Source organism: Cariama cristata, unplaced genomic scaffold (genome assembly GCF_000690535.1).
Source record: "Cariama cristata isolate BGI_N322 unplaced genomic scaffold, ASM69053v1 scaffold40979, whole genome shotgun sequence".
NCBI lineage: Eukaryota > Metazoa > Chordata > Aves > Cariamiformes > Cariamidae > Cariama > Cariama cristata.
In genome coordinates this window covers 630-10,071 of record NW_009638184.1, presented here as the reverse complement: position 1 = coordinate 10,071, position 9,442 = coordinate 630, and the positions used below count along the sequence as shown (strand labels likewise).

The 9,442-nt window shown below is 53.6% G+C and overlaps 1 protein-coding gene across 1 annotated transcript; it reads left to right on the top strand.

Moving 5' to 3' along the window:
- Window positions 1–854: 854 nt before the first annotated feature.
- Window positions 855–8,523, top strand: VSIG10 (V-set and immunoglobulin domain containing 10; the record flags this gene model as incomplete). Its single annotated transcript, XM_009708612.1, has 6 exons — window positions 855–1,006; window positions 4,905–5,187; window positions 6,032–6,325; window positions 6,863–6,973; window positions 7,447–7,459; window positions 8,363–8,523. Coding segments are annotated over exons 2-6 (808 nt in total), but the record flags the coding sequence as incomplete, so codon positions are not given.
- Window positions 8,524–9,442: the final 919 nt, after the last annotated feature.

Genomic DNA, 9,442 nt, shown 5'->3' with positions numbered 1-9,442 from the left:
GGGTGGCCATTAGAGCCCTCCCGGCGTTACCTCAGCCCGCTGCGCTCCTGGTGGGAGCTCCCCAGCCGGCCCTAATACTGCTTTCTTTTTTTAAAAAGTAATTTTTTTTTATGCTGAAAGTAACAAGAATCCCCTTTGCAAACAAGCCGGGCAGATGCTGAGGGGGCTGGTAGAAAGCGGGGACTGCTGCAGACCCTCGAGTTGGCATAGGGCCCCAGTGCCATTGGGCAGGGGAAGGGGAAAGTGGGAAAGGCGGCAGGGGGACATCAACAGTTGTGTCATCTTCCTCAATGGCTACCCATGCTGAGGTGTTTTTTCTCTTCTTTCTCGGTACCGTGTGCTCCCCTGAGTGGTGCAGGGATGAGGCTACTTGGGCAAGTGGTGCGGCAAAACGTTGGCTGAGCATGGACGTTGCTGTGACCCGGTGTCGTCGGTGCCCTAACACCGCTCTGCTCTGGCTCCTTCAGCTCTCTTCTTTGTTGCCGTCCTCTCTTGGGCAGAAATAGCCTGTCCTTGCTTTCCTCTTGAGCCTTTTAAGCTGTGTCCCTCTTTCTGCACTGAATGGTTTTAGTCGCCAAATGCACCTCAGAGATCCTTTGGCAGTAGCCCCCCTAACCGGCACCCCGGAGGGTTGATTTATATCAGATGTCCGGGTCTTTGCTCACGGAAGAGGGCTTTGTTGGTTCCCTACATCCCTAACGCCATCCCTTCTGTTTTACAGGAACAGATGAAGTGGTCTTTGGGAAGGTTGGAGGAAACGTCCTCCTTTTATGCCGAAATGTCTCCAAAGAAGCAACCGAGGTTGTCTGGTTTCAAGGGGATCCGCACTCTTACCCCCCACTCTTCTCCTCAAAGGTCGCCTTCCCCCCGGACGTCCGTTTCTCCCTGGTTGACAACAGCTCTCTCAGCATCACAGAGCTGCGTGTGCAGGACCAAGGCAACTACACTTGCAAGGAAGTGCTGAACAAGACGGACCATGAGCACAGGGTCCAGCTCCTGGTAGCCAGTAAGTCCATCCCTCATCTGTGAATTTCCTCCCCTCAGTCTCACAGGTCTCCAGATTCACCTGGCACTGATGAAAACATAATGTAAAAAAGGGCAAGGTGGCCTTATCACGCGAAATCTGTGAGCAGGCTGATGCCACTCAGTTACACGTTCGCTCACAAGCACCGGGACGTGTGTCTAAATGGTCTGTCAAGGATCAGTTGTGTGCGATGCAGAGGACGAAATGCCAGCTGTTAAATCCTTGCTATGTCTCTTCAGTTCCTTCTTCATTGGTGATGATAAACTAGTTTTTGGACAGATCTTTCATATCCTGTAGCCGTTCCAGGGCGGCCCTTTGGCTGGCTTGAGCCTTCACAGATCTTAGGATGGGGGCTGCTGCTCACCATCTTTTTTCCATTGATTGAAATAACATGTTTGAAATAGATGTGCTGTGCTGTTCCTTGTTGCCATCCTTTTGGTGTGAGAATAGAGGGTCCTCAGCTGATGAGTTGTCTGTGCCCAGTCTTACAGTGCAGCCTTCTGATTTTGATGGAAACACCACATTCCTCAAATTTACTGCCGGGAGCACAGGACCTGTGGCTGGTCCCACTCTTGGCCCCTTCACCGAGTCGAATCAGAGTGCCACAGGTTCTGACCCCTCACACCTTGGCTGTCCTTTACGCCAGCCAAGCCCATATTATGGGGTTGAGAAGAGGGAAAGACTGCTGCCAGTTTGCCCATTTCAGCGACACTCCGTGCCTTCTCCTTTCTTGCTGGTCTTTCCGTCAACACCTGCCATGTGTGAGATCTGTTTTCTGTTTGCATTCAGGGTGTTGCTTCCTTCTCGGTGTTTGGTGAAGGGTGTGTGTTGTGAAAGTTGTACTTGTTTTGTACAGATTAAATCTCTGAAAGTTCACATAAATAAAAATTCCCTTCCTGGGGCAAGGAACCTGCAGATGGGATTTGGAGGGTCACAGAGGGCTGGAGTGAAGGAATCGAACCCCGGGCTGCTTAAAAGAATATATAAGTAGGTGTGGGGCTTAGGAGGGAGGAACCCTAAATCTGGAGCGCTGGTGCAAAACACTCATGAGGAAAAGATATCTATGGAATGCCAAGTGTTGGTGCTGCACTCTGAACTTCATTTATTAGCATGGAATTAATGTGTTGATTAATTTCCAAAGGTTACAAAGGTGGTGTGGGACGCTGGTGTGCCCTTAAATAGGTGGGAGGGGTATTTCTGGTGGTGCTTTAGATCAGCAGGATAAGCATCAGCAAAGGCCAGAAGTTGAAGTTTCTCAACCTCGGACTAGAAGCACGGTCCCTGATTTTTCACGTTCACCGTTACTGGAGCAACTTAGCCTGCGCTGGAGCAAACCTCTCAGACACAGGTTTGGCACGGCTCTGAAAAAGCTACCCAGGATCTGTAGGCTTCATGTGAGAGTTACCAGTTGACAGCCTTCAGCCCGTCTCGTGGGTTGTACCAAAAAGTTCTCTTTTTGCTCAAAACTGCGTTTAAAAAAACCCACAAGCAGTAGAGTAAACATTCTAGCAACACAACAAAGGTGCAGCCCTGCCTTGAGGTGCTGTTCCGTGTTTGTTTTAGATAGGAAGCGTATGGTGCAAAGGAAACGTGGAATTGCACACCTCCAAGGGATTCCTTGGTATATTTGTGTGCAATCTGATATAAGCCACTGTTGGCTCTGTTGTGGGCATAAGGTCCCTTTTGCTAGTGTTTTGTGAGGGTTTTTGGTTGGGGGGAGAGGTTTGGAGGTTTAGGTTTTTGGTTTGTTAATATTTTGGGAACAGCTCTCTCTTAGCATTTAGACAGAAGAGTAGAGTTGTACTGGGAGAGCCTGGGAGTTCAGGATGTAAAGCTGCTGGCTTCAGGAGGCAGGTTACTGGAACCAGCACAAAAAACACAGCTCTATGGCTGGACGTCCTGGAAGGACCATGTCTACCTCTCGACACGGGGCAGTTTCTGGTCATTCAGGCTGCCAGGTTGCTCTTGTTAACCACAGCCAGGAGTCGGTTTCAGTTATGAGACTTCCCCAGAGCTGGGATGGAGGAAATGTTGTAGAGAAGTTTTCTTGCCAGAGCTGGATGGTTTCAAAGATCATACGAGATGCATGTATATAGTTCCTGGAAAGCCAAGCCCCAAGAAAGTGTGTTGTTGTAGCTCACGTGGGGTTTTGCCATGATGTTTTGGGTTTTTTAACTCATGTCATTTGAAAGTCACTTGAATGAATGCTCTGCAAAATAAACGTTGGGCATTCCTCTGACACCTCTTGTGCAGGGCTTGCTTTGGCAGCGTCTGATCTGTCGGTGGGGTCTTGTTCGGCATTGGATTAGGCAAGCCAGCCACAGGGGCACAGCCTGTTAATTCTGCCTGGATCCGAGTCTGGATCCAAGTCCAGAACCCCTACAGCTGTAAAACGAACATGTGTGTGTATCCATGCATGGGGAGGGGGTGTGAAATCACTTGATGGGAGAGAGGCAGGAACTCATACGGAATGAAACTGAACCCCGCTCTGCCCAAAGGGATTGCTCTTGGGTTTCTGTTGACTTCTGACCCACTCCTGACATCATGTCGTTGTTTCTGTATTTAAATAACAAACATAGTTGTGGTGGTTATGAAGTGGCCCTGGCATGAGGCCAGCAGTGACTTACCCGAGCTATGTTCTTCGCTGGAGTTTGTCCCAGTGCTACAGTGCGGTGTGGACATGGAGCGTGGTGCGTGGCTCAGTAATACTGTCTGGCCCCACATGGCAGTGACAGCAGTGCCAGGAAGGAGTGGAGCACACCTGGTTTGGCTGCAGTGGCACGTGCCCATCACCTTGTCCCTGCGAGCTGGAGTCACCAGGACTCCCTGTGGGCAGAGCATCTTACATGCTAGGAACAGCCTCCTCCATCAACCATGTGCTGAGCTTGCTGGGGAAGTGCTCCAGCTTTGAGCTGGTGGCTCTGAGAATCTGGTTACTTGTCCCTGGGCAGGAGCCCTGGTGCTCTCCGTGTTCCCTGGAGCGCGTCCAGAGAAGAGCAGCAAAGCTGGTGAAGGGCCTGGAGAACAAGTCTTATGGGGAGCGGCTGAGGGAGCTGGGGGTGTTTAGGCTGGAGAAGAGGAGGCTGAGGGGAGACCTGATCGCCCTCTACAATGACCTGAAAGGAGGTTGTAGAGAGTTGGGGGTTGGTCTCTTCTCCCCGGTAACTAGCAACAGGACAAGAGGAAACGGTCTCAAGCTGCACCAGGGGAGGTTCAGGTTGGATATTAGGAAGAACTTCTTCACTGTTAGAGTTGTTAGGCATTGGAACGGGCTCCCCAGGGAGGTGGTGGAGTCACCATCCCGGGAGGTGTTCAAAAAACGTTTAGATGTGGTGATTCAAGACATGGTTTAGTGGGCGTGGTGGCATCAGGTACACGGTTGGACTTGATGATCTTTGAGGTCTCTTCCAACCATAATGATTCTGTGATTCCCTTCAGAAATCCAAATGCTTGTATCGGTGACGGGGAGAGGCAGAGCCTTGTTCTCAAGCAGTGTGAATCGGTGTCACCCACTTGTAGCTGTGGCATGAGGACAAAGGGCAGTGTGGAGATTTTGTTCTCCTGCTGCATTTTTAGGTGCTTATCTCATCTCCACTGGATTAAGCTGTGGAAATAATTTTTTTTTCCTCCCCGTGCATTAGTCCCTCAAGGCTTGGCTGTGGTTGCTGTGACAGCCCCCTGCTTGGTGTCTCTTGGCTCTCATTCAGCATTGTGCTCCCCTGGGACTGTGGGACGTAGGTCAGGGAGCAAAAGCAGGGAAACCGGGAAGAATTTCAAGAGGAATGGTGGCAGACGTGAGCACTTGCAGGGGTTCCAGCCCTGAGATGCTGAGAGCTGTGACCTGGGAGTGTTTCTGACCATGTGCTGTTCTTGCTGGTAGATCCACCAGAGTCAACCCCAAAGTGCTGGGCTGAGACCTCCTCGTCGGAGGCTGATGCTGCAGGTGTTTTGCAGCTGGCCTGGTGGGTATCCCCACCCCACTCTGCACTGGAGAGAAGAGGGGCGTGATCCGGAGAACACAAGTTGGGTCATCAGCTCTCCGAGCTCCTTGGACACCCACGTGGAAACGCCGAGCAGCTCCCACCTCTCCCACTGCAAAGTGTTCAAGTGTGTCGGGAGCCGCGTTGTCAAGCAGGAGGAGCCTGCCTGCACTGTGGAGATGAGTTGACTTGTCTGCCTTATTAACTATTAATGAGCCTGCTAATGGTGGGGCAGACAGCTACCCTGCTCATTCTCTGCCCTCCAGAGCACTAAGGCAGTGGTCGGGCAAGCCAGGCTTGCTGCAGGGGGAAATGCTAACGAGGCAGCGTGGCAGGGCTTGGTTTGTGCAGAGGTGACTGCACAAGGCACAGGAGTCCTGCAGCTGAGATCCATCATGGCATAGTTGCAGGTGAGTTGTGTGTTGGGTGTATCTTCAGGGGCCAGCAAATCTCCCCACACCAACCTTTTCCCCTGTGCAAGCTCTCATGCCTGCGTGAAAGCGAGAGGTGGTTTTAGTGCCTTGCTCAGCTTGAGATTAAGTTTGGTAGGTCTGAGTTTATAGAAGAAGGGTTGTGCATGCCCCCAGACCCCCTTCAAGTGTCTAAGAGATCTGACTAAAATGGCTTTTGAAGACTTGCGCTGTATTTATCATCCAGGGGTTGTCAGGGCTACACAAGAGCTCTGCTGATCTCCAGGAAGATTCCTGGGCTGCCTTCCTCCTCTCTGTCATCTTCCTGCTGGCTACTCTCCGACTGTTCTTCCCTGGGAATATAAAGACAGGTGTCAAAAAAGGGACCGAGCAATGTGAGAGTTGCTCAGACTGCTCCTCAGAAGGCTGCTGAAGTCTTGTGAGTGAGCTGAATGCCAAACCCATGGTCCTCAAGTCCCAGACTCCTGTCTGACTTCCTTCTGTTAATGATTATTAATCAGTCAGATGGCTGATTGCTTGTTATATTAAACTCCTCCATTCCCTCCTTGACTCTTTTTTTTATTTTTTTTTTCTCTCTCTCTCCTTGGGCTGTTCAGAAATTCCTTCACTGGAACCGGAGCCCCCGAAGACCTGCTTTGTGGGTGACAATGTCACCCTGACGTGCCGTGTGACCGAGAGCACCCCAGCAGCGAGGCTCACCTGGCTGCGGGGCATCACCCAGCCAGAGGTGGAAATCCAACCCGGAGGGAGGTACCTCATTGCCCAGGAGGGCAACGTGTCCCGGCTCACCATCCAGAACTGCTCCCAGGGCACCGACGGGGGCTGTTACATCTGCAAGGCACAGAACCCCGTGGGGCTGAGGGAGCTGTTCATCTGCCTGACGGTGAAGCGTGAGTGGGGCTGCCTGGGCTTGCAGTGGCAGGGACTGGGGAGGAGTTGGGGACACAGCTCACTGAGGCCGTTGTCCGGCCCCCAAGGGGCTCCATTTGCCACTAAGAGCCCTCTTTGCCTGTTGATGCGTTCCGTACTCTTGCGGCAAGCGTAGATGCAGGACTGGTTCCCTTCATCCCAGGGTGAAAAGCTCTGATTCCCCTGGCCTCGGCGTGATGGGCCTGAGAGAGGTGCATCCTTCATCCCTCCTGGGGGTTGTGAGCGCAGAGGGGCACCTCCGAGGGCCAAGCTGCTCAAGGAGGTTGATTTGCTTTCATTAAATGCACATGGGCACAAAAATAGGGGCCTTGCTCTGGTGCTTTTTGTGTCAATGAAGCATGAGTGCCTGAATCCCTCACCCCTTGTGCTGGCGAGACTGTTGCAGTGATGGGAAATGGGAGCTGAGACAGCACTGGGACTTACTTGCACTGAGAATTCCTCGTCCATCTGTGTCCTGGTGACAAGCTGGCCTCTTGTGTGTCCTTTTCTCTCCGCAGAGCCAGTGAACATCGTTGGGGTCGTGGGTGCAGTGGTGGTCCTGTCCCTGCTGGCTATTCTCACCGTCACCGGAGTCATCTTGTACTACAATCCCCTCCTGTGCCTGAGAGGTAGGAGCTCTCTGCGCAAGCCAGGGAGGGGGTTACTCCTTCCTGGGGTGGCCTGGTTTTATCCCTAAGCTGTTTATCCCTTCTGGTGTGCTGGAGTCAGCCACTGGTGATCAGCACAGCCCTTGGGCCTCGTCCTGCTCCTGGTCAAAACCTCATCAGCCCTGGTGGCAAATGAGTTGGAAACACAAGGCCCTTCCCCAGCTGAGTGCTTCAGGCACCTTCCCCTCGCCTTCCCCAGGGAGCTGTGCTGTGACGGGCCTTCTCCCTGTTCCTTGTGACCTTTCTGATGCTCTTGTTGCGTACATGGGCAGGTCACCTTCACATCTGTGCCTCTGCATGTGGCTACCAAGGACCATCCTACTGCAGGCAGGATTGCCAGGAGGATGTAGGATAAAACCGGTAGCACTGCGCGAGGGACTGCTCTGGGGCCAGTTTCTAACTCTGTCTTTTCCCTTCCCTTCTCTCCCATTCAGGTGCTGCATTCAGGTGAGTGTGGATTTTTTCCTCGGCCCAGACCCATGTGCCCTCAGTAGTCTGCCTCCTGGCAGAGGTGATCTCCCTCTGGGAGGGCAGGGAGTCCACCTCTGAGACAGGAGCCGTCCCCAGAGCAAAGCCCTTCCTACGTGAGGGCTGTGCCTCCTGTGGGAAGGCGACAGTGGGGCTGGGTGAGACTCGATGTGGGTGTGGGAGTGGGAGGTTGGGAGGAGAGAGGGGGGAACTTGGCATCGGAGCAGGAGTGGCATCGCCTTGGGATTGCGCAGGGATGGTGCTGGCAAGGCACCCGGTAGTGTGGGAGGAGGCTGTGCAGGAGAGCTGCTCCTTGGCCCTGCTGAGCCCAGAGACTGAGAGAGTAAATAGAAATGGCGATCTTCTGCCGCTCCGTGTGGGTGTTTGCACCATGTCCTTCCCCACTCAGGAGGGATGTCTGATGGCTGCATGTCAACAAGTGCCTTCCCGGAGTTCAGGTGCACCAGATTTCTTCTCTGCTTCCTGCGCGATCCCCTCCTGGCCCTGCTCCCTTCCTTGCCCTCTTCCCACAGCTGTGGTGCTGCAGCATGGGAAGACTTTTTCTGAGCACCTTCGTTTCCCCATCCGTACGGGAGGGGAGAGCAACTCCACTCGAGAGGGGCTCCTGCAGTTTAGTACCTGAATGTTCCTGAAGTGGTTGGAGGACTTTGGGAGATGACCGGGAAGCAGTGCAGAATGGTGGTGGTGGTGAAACCAGCTGTTCTTTGAACGTGGTTAGTGCAGGACTGGAAGAGTCCGTCAAAATCGGTGGTTTTGGTGTAGGGGGTTGTCAGAGCGAGGAGAGGCGCAGGCTGGAGGGAGGGGTGAGGGCAGGCTGTCCTCAGCCGTTCAACCCACCTCTGCTTGCTCTGCTCTTCACAGGAGTCAAGAGTCAGGGGATGTCTTAGTGCTGGTGGACTCAGAAGACGACGGTGAGGGGAAGGGGGGAGAGGAGACCATGAGCAGCTCCACCAAGCGCGAGGAGATGGTGCTGGTCAATGGGAACGGCGTCCAGGCTGCTTACCTCAACTGCCTTACGGAAGGTGAGCCCCGGTGCCTGCCTACCGGCCGGGTTTTGAAACAGGGGCTACCTGCTCTCCTGCTAAGCTGGGGGTCTTCGAGGAGCAGGTGCTGGGGAGGGAGGAATTCCTGAGGTCTGGCTTGTTGGCTCTTGCTGAGATGCTGCTTCTCTGTGCCCTGTGTAGGTGATGATGGTGAGCAGCACGGCGGGGTCTCTGCGCAGGAAACGAAGGGAGAAGAGACGCGAGGCTCGTAGTTCCCATCCCTTCTTGCAGAAGCACGCAGAGCTCCGGCTGCGTGCCTGGCGTCAGGCACGTCCCCATTGCTGTGGGGCTGAGCGCAGGCCGTTCGTGTCCTGCAGCGGGCTGGTTCGGTCAGAGCATCCCCACTTCTTTCTCCACTCGCCCCTTCCCCAGCTTTCACTCCATCCTTCCCCAGCCATGTTTCTCCATTTCTTCTCTCCTCTTTTCATGTTCCTCTTTGTCTCAGGTGTCCTTTTTAACAAGGTGGCACCAAGCTTGGGAAGTGGGTCCCAGTAGCCCACTCGTCTTGATGCCTGTGACGGACTCGAATACCAGTAGGAGGTTCTGGGTCAGGCACCGTGAGCAGTGCTGGGGTTGTGGGGAGCGTGATGGAGAAAGTCGCTGCAGGGCCGCAGTGGTCCCGGGGTGACGGATGAAACAACTGGTGCATGGGCAGGACACAGGTGATGCTGACTCTGGAGAGGCTTAATTGTTTTTATTATAAATATTATTTTCCCCTAGTCCTTCTGAAATGTTGCTCCGTATCTAAGTCTGGAGTTAGTCTGTACTTTGCGGTGTGGTTTTGAGGCGGATGCCTGGCCGTGATGGAAAGCACGCAGGGAATTTCTTCAGGGAGGGGAGCAAGATCTGGGCGGCCGTGGAGGGGAACTGTTGGGTGGGTAACGGAGGGGCCGGAGCG